General features: G+C 39.6%; 1 protein-coding gene and 1 long non-coding RNA gene across 2 annotated transcripts; one reads left to right on the top strand and one right to left on the bottom strand.

Moving 5' to 3' along the window:
• The first annotated feature begins 7,328 nt into the window (after positions 1 to 7,328).
• On the top strand, positions 7,329 to 8,387 carry LOC139196905 (uncharacterized). The gene is made up of 2 exons (XM_070823259.1): positions 7,329 to 7,531; positions 7,583 to 8,387. The coding sequence occupies exons 1-2, from the start codon at positions 7,329 to 7,331 to the stop codon at positions 8,385 to 8,387; spliced, it is 1,008 nt and encodes a 335-aa protein (XP_070679360.1).
• Positions 8,388 to 11,834: 3,447 nt separating this feature from the next.
• On the bottom strand, positions 11,835 to 13,903 carry LOC139197072 (uncharacterized). The gene is made up of 2 exons (XR_011582105.1): positions 12,906 to 13,903; positions 11,835 to 12,821 (listed from the first exon to the last, which is right to left on the bottom strand). It is a non-coding gene; the product is annotated as an uncharacterized lncRNA (long non-coding RNA).
• Positions 13,904 to 18,051: the final 4,148 nt, after the last annotated feature.

Here is an 18,051-nt window from a genome sequence, read left to right on the forward strand (position 1 = left end):
TTACTCTTTGGTGTATGCTTGGTTGTGGTTATAATTTATGAATTCACATGCAATCATAAAGGAAAAATCTGTTTTTGTAACATGCTTGAAGGAAGCAACCCAAATGAACACTACAACCTTTTGAGACTTGAGCCTAAACATTTATTTGGAGAGTTAATAATCTGTGCATCATTGTTTTCTAAAGTCATTGCATGATCTCATTATTCTTTACTTGGTTGCTACTTAGAAGGCGTTTCATCATTTAGTTCCAAATGCTAGAACTCATGCCTATTTCATTCAAAGCATGCTATTGATTTGCATAACACATATTCAAGATGAAGTTGTGTAGTGACCACCAAAGCCAAATTGCCATGCCCCTATTTCATTATGTGTTTAAGTTTAACCCCGTTGAGCCTTGTTAAGCCTATGTTCTTTGTTAACCCACACTATCCTTACCTAGCCTAGTTTTAGGACCATCCATACCTTTGTTCTTGAAGCATAGTAAAGCATGACCTAAAATGAACTCTTTTTTTATCAATGTATTGCAGAAAGCAAGTGTGGGGGAAGTGATTCTTGTGTGTGTGTGTACCAAAGTCCTTAATAAGGCACGGGTAGAGAAAAGAAAAAAAAAGAGTATGAAAAAGAGCTCTAAAGTGTTGTTTGTTAAAAAATGGTCCAAAACATTGAATTCGACCCTAAGAGTTCCATGAATAGTTGATTCTGCATTCTAAAGTGAATTCCAAGTGTCTATTTCATTGCTTTGCTTGCTATCGCGTTAAGAATGTTTGTTATTCCTACCCTTTCTTTATTAGCCATTACCCTCAAGCCCTGTTACAACCCTTGACTTCAATCTTGAGTGTTGTGTGTTTCAATTTGTGGAGTTCGAAATTGGTATGAGCATATGGTGTCACTGGTTCTCGCATCTAAGTAGTAGCATTCCATTCATGAGATCATATCTAAACATTCTTAATAACTCCAGAAAATTGCTTCATTTGTTATAACATATGTGAGTCCCAGTCTTTCGTGTTACATCAATCTTCTCACATATAACTAGTGTAGGGTGTGTAGTCAGAAAATGTGTGTGAAAATAGAGAGTATCTTGTAAGGAATTGAGAAAATTCTCTAAGGCATGTTACTACATTCAAAACATTGTTTTAATTGGTTTATTGTGAACTAGTAAGTAGTGACTGTGATTAAGTTTGTGCTCAAGTGTGAAGATAACCAAAAATCTGTGTGAATGATGATTTTTAACATGTCATGTGCATTGGAAATCCCTGAGGCAAATGTTGGAAGGCTAGATTGTGTTTTGTTTGTTTTGTTTCGTTTTGTTTCTTTTGTTTTGCTCGAGGACTAGCAAAAGCTAAGTATGGGGGAATTTGATAAGAGCATATTTATGCAACTTAGCTTGTTTCTTGGCATTTACTTAGTTTAATTCTAGTTATTTTAGTACTTTAAGCTATTTTCGTGTGTTTGTAGGTTTAAATAACAAAGTTGGCAACAAAGTGCTATTTGGAGCATTTTTGGGCCAAGATTGGATAGTGCAAGCATGGAGACATGAGGATTGACGTTTTTGAAGATTAGAAGGCTAGAAATCAGCATGTGTGTGTGCAAGTGTGTTGACCTACAACTACAAACATTCATCCACTACACCCATTACATCCACTCATTACCAAACACTCATCCACTACACCCATTAGATTCACTCATTACCAAACATCCATCCACTACACCCATTACAACCACTCATTACCAAACATTCACCCACTACACCCATTACATCCATTCATTACCACTATACCCATTACATCCACTCATTACCAAACACTCATCCACTGCACCCATTACATCCACTCATTCACTACACTCATTACATCCACTCATTACCAAATACTCATCCACTACACCCATTACGTCCACTCATTACCAAACATTCATCCACTACACCCATTACAACCACTCATTACCAAACATTCACCCACTACACCCATTACATCCACTCATTACCAAACACTCATCCATTACACCCATTACATCCACTCATTACCAAACATCCATCCACTACACCCATTACATCCACTCATTACCAAACACTCATCCACTACACCCATTACAACATACACCACTACCACCTTAATTAGATGGTGGTCCTCTCCCTAGCCTATAAATACATCCACCCTTCACCATAACAAGAGAGGAAGATCAGAAAAAATCCATCCAAAGACACTACATTCACATCTCACAAGTCCATACACTTACACTTTCATTCTTTGGCCGTGAGCACCATCCATTCATCCATTCATTTCCCTTTCCTTGCCGTGACCTCCATCCAACCTAAACGCATTTAGCCATTCCCCTCCATATATCCATACGCATCCATCAAACTATACCTTGTGCCGCAACAAAGAGAAAAAGGAAGACCCTTGGACGTGCTTGCCATTCAAGTTAGATTGTTCAAGCGTTTTTAGGTGTTTTCATTCTTTGTTTTCAATGTTTAAGTTTATGTATCTTTGCTTTGTGAGTATGAGGAACTAAACCCCGCCTTAGCTAGGGGGAATTTGAAACCATGTTCATGCTTGCAATATGATTTGATTACTTTCAGTTGTGATTTCATAAGTTGTGAATTCAATTTGTTTAACTGTTTGATTGATAACTTATTCGTGTATGTTTATTAAGAGTGCACACTTAGTTTGCATGCATGAATATGATGCTAGAGTATAAGGGAGTTTCACCTAATAGTTACAAACTTATATTCACAAGTAGTGGAGGTCATTTATAAACGATCGCGTTAAATGAATTCTTGGTAGGAGTTTCATGCTCATCATAGTAACGAATGCTTCGTCAATACGTATAGTTTTCATGATGCTTAAAGATCTTTGATTGTATCTTTATTGTGCTGTTCACGTAAAGGACTTTTGAAGAATGCTTTGAATTGTTGTATGCGCTTTCCCATCCAATTCAATAACTTAAGGAGAACTTGAAGGTTAATTTAAGCGGACCTAATTAATCTGGGGTGTTGAGTTTCATGATTTATCGAAAGAACAACTGAAAATTGGTTTATGTGCAAGTGTGTCATGTGTGGAGAAGAACCCTCTAGCTAGCCCATCATCCATAGTTTACCCAAATTCGTCCAAAATCTGTTTTAGTTTACAATCTGTTTGTTTTGTTTTCAAATTCGTCAAAATCAAATCCCCCTTTACTTTAAAGTGTTTTATTAGTCAAAATCTGTTTTGATTTGTGTTTTTAAGTGTCTTGAGTCAAGTTAGAACCTAATTTCATCCAAAACCATCCCTAGAGTCAGTTTAGAGTCTAATTCATTGTTTTAAGCTGTTTTGAGTCTTTTAAACTAGTTTTGAGTCTTTTTAGTTTGTATTGCATCTTTTGAGTCTAGTTTGGTGTTTTAAACTTAATTTTACATTTTTAAGTCAGTTTCAAGTGTTTTAGCAATCCCTCCTAATCCCTGGCCTAGAACGATCCCTATTTACATTCTTTACTACAATTGACAACAAGAGGGTTTAATTTGTGTGTTAAGTTATTTTCGCATCAAATTTTTGAATTCTTACAGTCGACCCCACTTAGGGGAATAAGGCTCTGTTGTTGTTGTTGTTTGGATGAAAACAACTTCATCATTTATGACGTCTTTACTCAATAAATTGTAACTAAAGATTTCTTGATTGAAAATATAAATTTCACGTTAGGAGTAAAATCTTGCAAGATAGGTTAAATGATCTTGAGTCTGTCTTGAAACATTGCCAAATGTTTTTGGGCGTTAATGTTTATATTTTAACGTGATATCAGTGTAAGATATGAGTATGAATTCTACTTCGGAGAACCAAATTGCATTGCTAATTTGTTTGTGGTTCGTCTTGAAAATGCCTAAAAGGTTTTTGTTTTCTTGAAGTACATGGGATCGATATATGTATCGTGAGCAACTGGTGAAAAATATCGATAAAAGAATTAAGAATTGGAATTTGCAGAACCAATTTACATGTCAATGAGTGCATGCATGCTTCGAGATTTTTGTTGTTTTCAGAATAAGTGCATGAGTGCCAAAACATGTGCCTTACGGTAAAATTAATATTAAAGTAACTGAAATCCCAGAAAAAGTCTTTGTTTGTCCAAGCACGCGTTGGCTATTGACCAATATTAGGTTAATAATTAAGTGGTTGAAAGCTTTAAATCAATCGGAGCTTGGTCCCTCCAAAAATTCTTGTTTTGTGAATAGTGTACTATACATGCTTAATAATAATAATATTATTATTATTATTATTATTCTTACAGGCTCCAGTCAAACCAAATTATTCCTACTGTTGGCGTAATATGGCGGCATCTAGGTCTATTATTTGTCGAGGGGCATGATGGAGGGTGGGGGATGGTTTGCGAATTCATATTTGGGGGGATAGCTGGCTACCACAGGAACATTTATTCAAAGTTCCTAGCCCCAGACCGGTGGGGGTGCACCCAGAGCTTACGGTGAGATCTTTGATGGTGGAGGACGATGGGGTTCGGTGGAACTCTAATTTAGTTCGTAGCTGATTCTTGGAGGACGAAGTGGATTTGATTTTGAGCATACCCTTGAGTTTATTCTACCCCACTGATTCGTTGATTTGGGCAAAGAACCCTAATGGTTTGTTCAATACTAAGAGTGCGTACTTTGTGGCTCGATCGGGTCCGGGAATGAGTGGTGATGAGCCTATGGGATCAATGATTAATGTTGATACAAGATTCCTATGGAAAGCATTGTGGCAAACTAAGGTCCTGGGGAAAGTGAAAATTTGTGTATGGTGTGGGTATATGAATGCGTTGCCTTCCAAAGTGAACTTGAAGAGCAGATGAGCGATTGTGGAGGATACTTGTGGCTTTTGTGATAAAGAGGCAGAGACTGTAGAACATGCTCTACTAATGTGTCTTAGAGTGGCAGTAGTGTGGTTTAGAAGTCCATTGGGAACCATTCGTTTCATCAAATTGAGGAGGATTTGGACGTTGGTTGGAGCGTATGGTGCAAAATTTGTCCAAGGAAAGCTTTGAGTTGCTACTTGTCCTTGTTTGGAGTATTTGGAAGGTTCGTAATGATTTCATTTGGAATGGTGTTGAGGTTTCTCCGTTGGATACCCAAATCAAGGCACAAACATGGTTGGTTGAGTTTAAAAAATGGAATGAAGCGGCACCGCATAACTCCTTAGCAAGAACAAATAAATGGCAACCTCCGGCCTCTGGTTGGATAAAATGTAATTTTGATGCATCATGGGATGAGCAGGGGTCGATTGGAGGCTGTGGGCTAGTAGTGAGAAGCTCGGATGGACAGTTTCTGGTAGCGCAGGTGAGTAGGGAGGGAGACGTGAGATTGACGCTTCATGCAAAGGTAGTGGCTGATATGGCAGCGGCTTTATTATTGCGCAGATGGTTCACAGAGTAGGTTCAAGTGGAAAGGGATGCCTTGTTGGTGATTTCTGCAATTCAAAATACAGGTGCAGCGTATAATAGTTATTATGGACATATGTTCGACGATACTAGGCGGCTTCTGCATGACTTAAAGCAATGGAAAATCACTTTCGGTCGAAGAAAGGCAAATAAGGTGGCTCGTCGCCTTGCGAGGTTTAGTCTCACTGTTGTTCACCCGGTTTCTTAGTTTAAAGAACCTCCTGATGTAAATTTTAATTTATTATTAGAGGATAGTACTAGTAGTTAATTTGGTGCGGGACGCTGTTTTTCCCTTTGATCGGGTTGAAAGTCCTGGCAAGATTTTTATCGAGTCCCATTGTAAGCACCCTATCCTCAGTTTGTACGTATTTCAATCTTCAATGAATATCGTACTCTTTCTCAAAAAAGGGTTACGTGCAAGCATATAGTTCCAAGGCATCTTCATCTTGATAAAGTGTATATTAATATTATACATATACATATGTACATAGAAACTATAGGAGTCTGAATCCAGGGCTTAGCGCCTAGTGCCCAGGTGAGGCCTAAGTGGTTTTTTAAATTTTAGTTAAATTTATTATATAACATATAAATAAATAGCTACTCATACTTAAAAATATATATAATTGTATTGGGATACAAATTGTAAAATATAATGGCATATGTTGTAAATAGTATAATATGTACGCCCACATGCATACAATGAACATGTCATATGTTTAACAGTGTTTTTGTTTGTTTCCATGGTGATGCTCTATAAATAGAGCTTTACGAATGTTCAACAAAGCAGAGAGAAAAGGAAGAGAAAAATATCTAATAGTAATAATATACATTACTTCCTATGCAACAGCTTGTGTTGGTATAATACTCTGCAACTGCTTCGTTCCTGTCCTGAATAAAGGTTATCTCTCTATAACTTTTACATTTTTATAACACGTTATCAGCACGAGTCTCTAAGTATAACCATGTCTCATTTACATTCACTAAACAATAAAGGAAATCATTCTCTCATTTCTCTCCGCCGAACGAAAAAAAAAAATGTTTCCTCTAAGGTTTTTCCTGTTCATCTTCTTCATCTGCCTCAACTGCGCGGTATATCCTCGCGACGAACTATTTGCTCCATGCCTGCTCGTAGTTCTTCAACTAGCGGTTACATACATCTTTGATTACTTGTTTGGTTTGGATATTGATTACTAACATAGTATTTATATTGATTTTACTGCAATCCAAGATGGTGCGGTACAATCGCCCATCTTGAACTGCAAATTTTATCTTACTGCGATCCAAGATGGTGCGGTATCATCGCCTATCTTGGACTGCAGATCTACTTTTACTGCAAATTTCAGGTGGTGAGGTATAATCGCCCTCCTTGCTCTCCAAATTTAAATTTACCTGTTATTTAATTTCATTGCAATTTTAGGTGGTGCGGTATAATCGCCCTCCTTGCTCTCCAAATTTAAATTTACCTGTTATTTAATTTCATTGCAATTTTAGGTGGTGCAGTATAATCGCCATCCTTGCTCTCCAAATTTAAATTTACATGTTGTTTAATTTCATTGCAATTTTAGGTGGTGCGGTATAATCGCCCTCCTTGCTCTCCAAATTTAAATTTACCTGTTGTTTAATTTCATTGCAATTTTAGGTGGTGCGGTATAATCGCCCACCCTGCTCTGCGTATTTCAATTTTCTTGCTACTTGAGTGGTGCAGACTAATCGCCCATTCCATGTTACATTCTTTCAATGAGAATGGTGCGGTACAATCGCCCTTCTCATTCACCCTGAAAATCTCGAGCCAGAAGTTTCGAGTGCTTATCATTTTGGCCTGAAGATCAAAATGAAAATTTTGTAAGAACCAGAAGTTCTAACATCACATTCCTCTAGGAATACATATTACTGCAAGTTCTTACACATCTCATTTTCTTTCAGAAAAGAAAATGACGAACTTGGCTAAGCTTGAATATGCTGCCCTGGACATTACTGGGAAGAATTACCTTACTTGGGTACTTGATACCAAGATCCATCTGGAAGCAGGGAATCTTGGAGATACCATCAGGGAAGAAAGCAGCTCATCTTCTCAAAATCGGGCGAAGGCTATGATCTTTATTCACCGCCATCTTGATGAGGCACTAAAGAGTGAGTACTTAACGGTTGAAGATCCGTTAGCTCTCTGGGAGGCCTTGTGAAGCAGATACAATCACCAGACAACGGTGATTCTTCCAAAAGCTCGCTATGAGTGGTCTCACCTGAGAATTCAGGATTTCAAATCAGTAGCGGAGTACAATTCTGCGTTGTTCAGGATTACCTCTCAGATGAAGCTCTGTGGGGATACCATTACTGATGAAATATTGCTGGAAAAGACTTACAGCACATTTCATGCCAATAACGTGCTCCTGCAGCAGCAGTATAGAGCGCGAGGCTACACTGAATACAACCAGCTGATATCTGTGCTCCTGGTAGCTGAACAGAACAATGAGCTCCTGATGAAAAACCATAATTCCCGACCTACTGGATCTGCACCATTCCCAGAAGTAAATGCTACTTCCTTCGAAGTGAACGCCACATCCTCTGGTGGTAATTATCATAAACAAGGATGTGGCCACAAACGAGGTCGATGGAATAGGAAAGGCAAGAACCATGGTGGTCAGTTTCACAACCAGGTTCAGAGGCATAATTCTGGCCCGAGCTTAAAAAATGTGAATCGTCACAAAGGCAAAGCTAACATGACCAATGCTCCCAGGAACTCTGAAGGAGCCTGCCATAGGTGTGGTGGCAATGGGCATTGGGTGCGAACTTGTCGTACCCCAAAACATCTGGTGGAGTTGTATCAAGCCTCCCTCAAGAAGAAGGGTGTCGAGACCAATTTTCTCGACCAGGCTAAACCAATGGATATACCTGATCCAGTGTTTGATTTATCAGGGCAATTTGACGCAACTCACCTAGATGTTTCAGACTTCATTATGGAAAGGGGGAATGAAGTATATCGGTCCGACTAAATCGTTTATGTTTGATGTACTTTTATTATGCTGAACTTGTTGTCTAAAACTAGTTTTTCAAATTCAATAAAAATGGCATGTAAATTTCCTGTTATAAATTGTTTGTTAACTGTGATTCCATTTACTCAGAAAGCATGGATAAAAACTGTGGTTATTCTCAGAACATGAGAAATGGCGGAGATATTTGTCTTGCAGACAGTGCAACCACACATACAATACTTCGTGATCAAAAGTATTTCTCAAGCTTAATGCTTACAAAAATAGGGGTAACAATAATATCAGGACCTTCAGATGTGATTGAAGGCTCAGGGAAAACCCAGATTATGTTACCAAATGGAACAATATTGTCCATACAAAATGCATTGTATGCTATTCGATCTACTCGAAATTTGTTGAGTTTCAAAGACATACGTCTAAATGGATACCACATTGAAACGAAAAGTGCAAAAAATGTGGAGTATCTATGCATTACCTCCAATGATACCCAGAAGCGTATATTGGAGAAGTTGCGTGGTTTTTCGAGTGGATTATATTATACATACATAAGGACAGTTGAATCACATATTATCATGAACCAGAAGTTCATTGATTCAAAGGTTTACATGCTTTGGCATGACCGTCTAGGTCATCCAGGATCCACCATGATGCGTAGGATCATTACCAACTATAATGGACATCCATTATTGAGCAGAGACATTGCTATCTCAAATGATAACACTTGCAAGGCTTGTTCTCAAGGGAAGTTGGTAATTAGACCATCACAACTAAAGGTTGATGCTGAATCCCCATCATTTCTACAAAGAATTCAAGGGGATATCTGTGGACCTATTCAACCATCTTGTGGACCATTTCGATATTTTATGGTTTTGGTTGATGCATCCACCAGATGGTCACATGTTTGTCTCTTGTCTACTCGGAATGTAGCTTTTGCGAGACTTCTTGCTCAGATAACTAAGTTACGAGCACAATTCCTAGATTATCCCATTAAATCAATCCGACTTGATAACGCTGGTGAATTTACGTCTCAAACCTTTGATGATTATTGCATGACATTGGGCATTGATGTTGAACACCCTGTTCCTCATATCCATACTCAAAATGGTTTAGCAGAAGCATTGATCAAGCGGCTTCAGTTAATAGCCCGCACTCTGCTTATGAAAACCAAATTGCCAGTTTCTGCATGGGGACATGCCATTCTACATGCTGCATCATTGGTTCGATTGAGACCTATAGCCAACCACCAATACTCCTCAATACAACTCGTGTTTGGACATCAGCCAAACATTTCACATTTACGAGTTTTTGGTTGTGCTGTTTGTTGATGCACAAAACCGGAGGTCTTGGAACAACGTAAATCCGACCGTGAATCTGCATGAAATGTAAATGACACAAGATGTATCGTGGTTCACCCCAATGTTTGGGCTACGTCCACACTGATTGTATTATATTTCTCTGAGAAGTGAGGGGGAGAGAGAGCTCTAGAAGTGAGAGCGTTGAAAGGGGTAAGGCTCCAGAAATGGCCTTTGAGAGTGAGAGTGAGGCCTCCCCTAGAATGAGGGGAGGAGTCCCCTTTTATAGAATAAGGGGCTCCTCCTCTTTTACAAAGTATGGGCTTTAGTGTGAGGCCCAAATACAAGGCCCAAGGCCCAAATATACGAGGCCTTAAATATGGTATAAACAGTAGTCCCCCAAGTCTTCAGTCAAGAGAGTCTTTTGGCTGGAGACTTGAAATTCAGTCCATGTGTGGGCCGAAGTAACTGATGCTCGATATGAGGCGGTGCCTAATCTGAAATGATGCTCAACTAGAAGTAGCACATGTTGTGAGGCCGCTTTGCTTGTAGCTTATGTTGCCTTGGTTGGCTTGGCTTTGTGGCGCTTGAAGGTGAGGGAGTCCCTTTTATAAAATAAGGGCTCGCTCCTCAATACATAAATGATGGGCTAGAGTTGATGCTCGCGGCGAGGCGGTTGCTCAGCTAACGGCGTTTCTCTCTAATGAAGGTGAGGGAGTCCCTTTTATAGAATAAGGGCTCGCTCCTCAATACATAAATCATGGGTGATCTTTCAATGAAAGTGAGGGAGTCCCTTTTATAGAATAAGGGTTCGCTCCTTAATACATAGATAATGGGCTAGAGTCCCCCAAGTATTTTTCATGAGGCCCAGTTGAGGCCCAATATATGGTACATAATGTAGTCCCCCAAGTCTTCGGTCAATAGAGTCTGTTGGCTGAAGACTTCAAATTGAATCCATGTATGGGCCGAAGTGGCGGTTGTTCGGATGTGGTATTTGTATACCCTGCACTGAAGCTTTGTAAGTGAAGCTTTGCAAGTGAAGCTTTGAAGCTAGAGCTCCGTAAATGAAGTCTTTGAAGCTAGAGTTCTTGTAAATGAAGCTTTTGAAGCTAGAGCTCTGTAAATGAAGTCTTTGAAGCTGGAGTTTTTGTAAATGAAGCTTTTGAAGCTGATTGACATGAGTGATGCTCATGAATGTTTATGTTGAGTGACATGAGTGATGCTCATGGATGTTGTCATGAGTGATGCTCATGAATGTTAACATGAGTGATGCTCATGAATGTTGACATGAATGATGGTCATGAATGTTTATGTATGATTGTCATGAGTGATGCTCATGAATGTTTATGTATGAATGACATGAGTAGTGCTCATGTATAATTTGGAGTACTAGGCGTACTTTTGATCACTTGGTTGGTGCTATTTTGGGCTTATGGGCCTTCGCTCTCCACAACATGCCAGCCCATTTATTTTGGGCTTTTCTTTTTTTTTTTTTTTTTTTTTTTTTTTTTTTTTTTTTTTTTAACCCTCTGATGGGGTTCATACAGATGTCTTCGAAAGATAAGAAAAATAAATTACATCACTTTAATGTAAGGAAACCTTTATCTTCCTTCTAGGTCTTTCCGTAGCTTTCTCAGAAAATAGGAACATGCATGATGAAAGTGTGAGCATCTTCTTTGGCTTTAGTAAGATCTCATTTTTTCTTTTTCTTTTGCGTTGTCCCCATGTGCTCTCAAGGAGAGCCTCCATTTTTCTTTTTCTTTTCTACTTTTGCTTTCTTAGTGACATGATGGCTGGATTGCTTCACTGGTGTGCAATTGGCGCATGCCATCTCCACAAACTTCTTCAGACCCTTTCCTCCTTTTCCTTTTTCTTTTCTACTTTTGCTCCCACTGCATCTTATTTTTTATTTTGCTTTCTCCCACTCCTGTTCTTTCTCTTTTCTCTTTTGGCAAGTGGCAAACGCCAAAGTGGAACAATAATGATATTGTTATAAGACAGCTTATCTATATCTCTACTTTCATCATTGGCAGCAGACAGTGATCTCATCTTTTGCTTTTCTTGGTATCTCCATCAGCATCTTACTTCTTGGCAGGGTCCCATCACCTTGGGTCCCGTCTTCAACTGCTCCAAACTCCAAGAGTGACACAGTGTGAGGTCTTGGATCAAAAAGTTTATTCCCTTCTCCATCATACTGAGCAGCACTAGTAAATGCCAGAATCAAAAGCAGAGCCAATTTCTAGGCTCCTCATTAGTCGTTTGCCCTTCCACTTAACATAAAATTACCAAATGACCTAACTTAGAGAGCAGCAGGCTCTGAAATCTCTTCGGAAAACGTAGAAGCAGAAGTGAAGGAACGATTCAAAAGCGAGCCGACCCTCCGAGTCGCCATGATCGATAGTTTGCAGTACCACCCTCAATCTCTTACTAAGGTGACAGGTGACGGTTTGGAAGCACTGAAGCTCTTGAGTGAAATCGGGCAACCCGATCGTGTGGTGAAGGATTCGGCTCGTGCCGTAATCGTTGGAGTTCATCCCACCTATTATGCAGATGACTGGCAAGTTCTCGCTGCACACAACGACGATCGCGTTCAGCACACTTGAGCCTGCCGACAGTGAACGCAACGACGTTCTCTCCAATCCTCCTGGCGCGCCCGTAGCCTTTAGCAGCATAACCGGCGTTGAGCTCGTTGCAGCAGCCGAGGAGGTTGAGGCCGGGCTCGGCGATCAGCTGAAGGTGGCTGGTAGGTCCGGCAACGGTGGCATGGATGGCGTTGGTGGCATCTGCAACTCTTTGTTATTATTGTCGAGCACCATGTATAAGAACACTTGATGACTCACTGCAGTACCGAAACATCTTGCCAGTGCTTGAGAAAATGACAAGGCCGATCTGGGCATCACATAGCACAGAAAGCTTATGAGTTTTCTTGATCAGCCCTGCCTGCCGTTTCGCAAAAGTCACTTGCCTTGTGTTTTCGCAAAAGTCTGCTGCTAGATGCGTTCAGTTGCCGCGGTGGTTATAGTAAGAGTGGTACCAGATACGACGATGTACTAACAAGAGACTTGTGGAGGGAGCTCATCACCACCTCTCTCTTCTTGTTGGTTCCTAATGAATGCTGGCTCAGCCTCCATGGCTGCAGCTGCCTCTGCTCGTGGTGGGTTACGTGTAGAGGCGGTGAGGAATATATGGTACCAACAACATGGTTGGAACAAACAGGAGCGGCGCATACCTTTTGATTCTCATGGCCTCCTCCAACCCCGACAGCTTCTGAGCATACACCACGAGGTTTTTCCGAGAGAACGATTCTTTTCCAAAGGTGGAGAATGAGAAGTTGAGTGGGGCCCTGGCGAAGAGAGTTGACTTCGTTGATCTTAGTAAGGCGTGGCCTTGGCCGCCATGAGAGGGAGCTGAGAGTTGTAGACTTGCAGCTGAGCTGCTGCCATGCCCACCAACGATGACGTCAAAGCTTCATACAACCGTTCCCATCCTTCATTTTTTATAACCTGACATATTTGCTCCACAGTTCCGAGCTTCTTCTTCTCCTTCTTCCGATCACGGTCTGTTTGTTGACGAGCATTCACAGTGTGAAGAGGATAGGTGATGAGTTGGGCGATGATCCCGCCGCCAGCTCCGGCGAGTCCATTGATCAAAGCGTCGGACATATTTTCTCGATAAAATGTTTTTGAGGGTTTCCTATTTTCTCGGGAAAATGTAGCGAGCCATCGAGGGTACAGAGATCTGAAAATTTTATGGTCGTTGGGGGGAGAGACATTGTTGTTGTCTCTCTCCCCTCTTCTTCTTTCTTCTCTCTTACTGTCTGAAGAGAACTGGAATTTCTAGAGAGAGAAAGAAGGTGTTTGGTGAGGAGGCTGTTTGTAGAGAGAGAGAATGAATCGTTGGGTTTTCTGGGAAAGCTTTGGGTTCCGTTTGGTTTTTGCAGTTTCACGTCGGAGGTGAAAAATTGAAAGAGAACCGACATAGCTTTTCGTGTCGATTCCCACAGACGGCGCCAAATGTTGATGCACAAAACCGGAGGTCTTGGAACAACGTAAATCCGACCGTGAATCTGCATGAAATGTAAATGACACAAGAGTTATCGTGGTTCACCCCAAGGTTTGGGCTACGTCCACACTGATTATGTATTTATTTGAGGGAATAAAGAGGGAGAGGGTGAGAGCTTCTGAGAGTTTCTGAGGGTGAGAGAGGGGATCTCAGGCCTAGGAATTGGCCTCTCCTCAATTGTGAGGGTGAGGGGTCCTTTTATAGAATAAGGACTCCTCACCTATTACATATTTGCCCCTTCCTTTATCCCATAATTACATTTAAGTCCTCTGAGTATTTGTACGAGATCTAAATACGAGGCCCTAAATATGGTATAAACACTGTTTATGTGCCTATTGCACCCCCGCAACGCATTAAAATGGGACCTCAGCGTAGACTGGGAATTTATGTGGGTTTTGATTCACCATCTATTATTAGATATTTGGAACCCTTGACAGGTGATATGTTTACAGCTCATTTTGCTGATTGTCATTTTGATGAGACAGTCTTCCCATCGTTAGGGGGAGAAAAGACCGTTCCAGAAGAACGGAAAGAGCTGACATGGGTTGTTCCCACCTTGTCTCATTTTGATCCTCGAACCCTTCAATGTGAAAATGAAGTGAAAATGATCGTTCATCTTCAAAGCATTGCCAATCAAATGCCAGATGCATTTAATGACGCTATGAAAGTGACAAAATCGCATATACCAGCTGCAAATGCACCTGCCAGAATTGATGTCCCTGTTGGACAAAATAAAGTGGCAGCGAATGATTCATCTGGTGCACGCCTGAAGCGTGGTAGACCACCAGGTTCAAAAGATTCAGCCCCTCGGAAGAGAAAGACGAGGGCACAACTGAATCCAAATGAAATCATTCAGGAAGAGAGAGTAAATGACAAATCCACAATTCATGACTCTGGACTTCCAGAAGAAGAAAATGGCCCTGAAGAGACAGAAGTACATGAAAGCAAAGAAATCTCCATAAATTATGCATGTACTAATGAATTGTGGGATCGGAATGAAATAATCATTGACGATATGTTTGCATTCGCAGTAGCCACTGAAATCATATTAAGTGATGATATTGAGCCCCGCTCTGTTGATAAATGCAAACAGAGACAAGATTGGCCTAAGTGGAAAGATGCAATCCAGGCAGAATTAAATTCCTTGGAAAGGCGAAGTGTTTTTGGACCAGTAGTCCAAACCCCAACTGATGTAAACCCCGTAGGTTACAAATGGGTATTTACAAGGAAACGCAATGAGAAAAACGAGATTGCTAGATACAAAGCACGACTCGTTGCACAAGGCTTTTCACAAAGACCTGGAATTGATTATGAGGAGACATACTCTCCTGTAATGGACACAATTACGTTCCGTTACTTAATAAGTTTGGTGATTTCAGAAAAACTTGACATGCGACTTATGGATGTCATCACCGCGTATCTATATGGAGAATTAGATACTGACATATATATGAAAGTCCTAGAAGGACTTAAGTTGCCTGAAGCAACAAACAAACCACGGGGTATGTTCTCAATCAAATTAAGGCGATCACTATATGGGCTGAAACAATCTGGGCGAATGTGGTATAATCGTCTCAGTGAGTATTTGATTAAAGAAGGATATATCAACAATGTCATCTGCCCTTGTGTGTTCATTAAGAAATCCAACTCTGGATTTGCTATAATGGCAGTATATGTTGATGATATGAACTTAGTTGGGACTCCTGAAGAGCTCTATAAAACTGCTGAATATCTGAAAAGCGAATTTGAAATGAAAGACCTTGGGAAAACCAAATATTGTCTAGGCCTGCAGATCGAGCATTGTGTTAGTGGAATTTTGGTCCATCAATCAGCTTACATTGAAAAAATACTGAAGCGATTTGGCATGGACAAGGCTTATCCACTTAGCACCCCAATAGTCGTTCGTTCTTTAGACATTAAGAAAGATCCATTCCGTCCAAAGGAAGATGATGAACTGGTCCTTGGTCCAGAAGTACCATATTTGAGCGTAATAGGTGCTTTATTGTATTTAGCACAATGTACTAGACCAGATATAGTTTTTTCAGTTAACTTGTTAGCCAGGTACAGCTCTGCTCCAACAATTCGTCATTGGAAAGGAGTCAAAGATGTTCTACTATACCTTCGTGGGACAACAGATATGGGTCTCTTCTACTCAGACAAGCCCACAAATGAACAAATCCTTGTTGGATACGCAGATGCTGGTTTTCTCTCCGATCCGCATAAAGCCCGCTCACAAAATGGATATGTGTTCACTAATGGAGATACTGCAATTTCATGGCGATCAACGAAGCAAACGCTAGTTGCAACATTTTCCAATCATTCGGAAATAATTGCTCTACATGAAGCAAGTCGTGAATGTTCTTGGTTAAGATCAATGATCCATCACATCCGGAATTCATGTGGTCTACCTTCAAAGACAGACACTCCAACTGTCATCCATGAAGATAATGCAGCCTGTGTCGCCCAAATGAAGGAAGGATTTATCAAAGGTGATAAGACTAAACACATATCTCCAAGATTTTTCAGCGCACATGAGCTTCAGAAGGCTAAAGTTATTGAAGTCAGACAAATCTGTTCCAATGAAAATTTAGCAGACTTGTTCACCTAATCTCTACCAAAGTGCATATTTCAGAAGCTGGTGTAGGGAATCGGATTACGTCGGCTTACAAATTTGAAGAATGCAGAATCAGGGGGAGATCCAATTCAGGGGGAGCATCCATGATACATGCATGTTGTACTCTTTTTCCTTCGCTTAGGATTTTTCCCACTGGGTTTTTCCTATCAAGGTTTCAACGAGGCAACATAAGCATGCTCAACACCATCCGGATAAAGTTGTACTCTTTTTCCTTCGCTATGTTTTTTTTTCCCACAGGGTTTTTCCAAGCAAGGTTTTAATGAGGCAACTGATGTTGATATGTGGGCATCCAAGGGGGAGTGTTGTAAATAGTATAATATGTATGCCCACATGCATACAGTGAACCTGTCATATGTTTAACAGTGTTTTTGTTTGTTTCCATGGTGATACTCTATAAATAGAGCTTTACGAATGTTCAACAAAGCAGAGAGAAAAGGAAGAGAAAAATATCTAATAGTAATAATATACATTACTTCCTCTGCAACAGCTTGTGTTGGTATAATACTCTGCAACTGCTTCGTTCCTGTCCTGAATAAAGGTTATCTCTCTATAACTTTTACATTTTTATAACAACATATAGATTATAGAGTATTAGAACATATTCAAAATATGGGGAGTAAACATATAATGAGTGTTTATCCAAGTACTCAACAAGTTTCTTACAATTTATTGAAAAAATAAAATACAAAATAAAAATTACCTATTTCCTATCTAGGAGGGTGTATTTAATTGAGATTTTAAGGGATTTATAAATTCATGGATTTTGATGGATTTGTGGAAATTTCATGTAAAATTTTGATTAAATTCCCTCGAATTCTCAGAGGAAGAGGTAATATTTGTGAATGCTTAAAATACGCCAATTCTTTCAGATTCCTCAACTTTTTAAAATTCTTTAAAACAAATTCCTAATTTTTTTTATCACAAAAACAAATTCCTAATTGAATACACTTAGAATGTTATAAACTTTTTTAAAATCCTAATTGAATACAACCGGATTTATAAGAATAAACTATCTTAAAATCTTGATTGAATATAGGTTAAATTTTAGAGAATCACTTAAAATCCTAATTGCATACCCCTAGATTCATTAAATTCCAGAGAGTTGCAATTTAGGCGGGTTAGGTGGGTGTCTGAGTAGGTCTAGGCACATTTTCTTAATTTTCAAACGCCTAGTGATTAATCGGGACAGTAGCCAGCCGCCTAACGTCTAAGTAAGATCTAGGCGGCGCTAGTGAAATTTTTTAGAATAGTGATCCAAACAAGTAGTCATATTATCATTTGTCACGCATGATCATATATATCTTGTTTCGTTAGGTGTACAATATAATTTTTCATGTTTACTATTCTAATACTTACAAATTGCAATTATCTGATAAGTTTTTCCTTGATTCAAGCCATCTAGACCGAGCTATTTCGTAGCAATTTCTCACATGCATATATTGATAGTTATCAGATAAAGTCAATTTGAAGAAGGTAGAAATTAACTATGCCCAATAAATTAATGACTGTATGCATCAAGAAATAGTAGAATTAATAAAAGAACGGAAAACTGAAGAAGGAAGCAAACTCAATAAAAATCAATTTCTGTGAGCTATTCATGTAGGACAAGTAGACCAAAAGACGGAAGGAGCTTCATGTGAAGGAGGTAAATCTTTATATAATATAGGCAAGTTGCTGC

This window comes from Malus domestica, chromosome 06 (assembly GCF_042453785.1).
Source record: "Malus domestica chromosome 06, GDT2T_hap1".
Classification (NCBI taxonomy): Eukaryota; Viridiplantae; Streptophyta; class Magnoliopsida; order Rosales; family Rosaceae; genus Malus; species Malus domestica.

Bases quoted from the DNA above. Each gene is read 5' to 3' on its own strand.
- LOC139196905 (XM_070823259.1), top strand. From the start codon at position 7,329: ATGACGAACTTGGCTAAGCTTGAATATGCTGCCCTGGACATTACTGGG. The intron at 7,532-7,582 runs GTACTTAACGGT...CTTGTGAAGCAG, and splicing joins GATGAGGCACTAAAGAGTGA to ATACAATCACCAGACAACGG.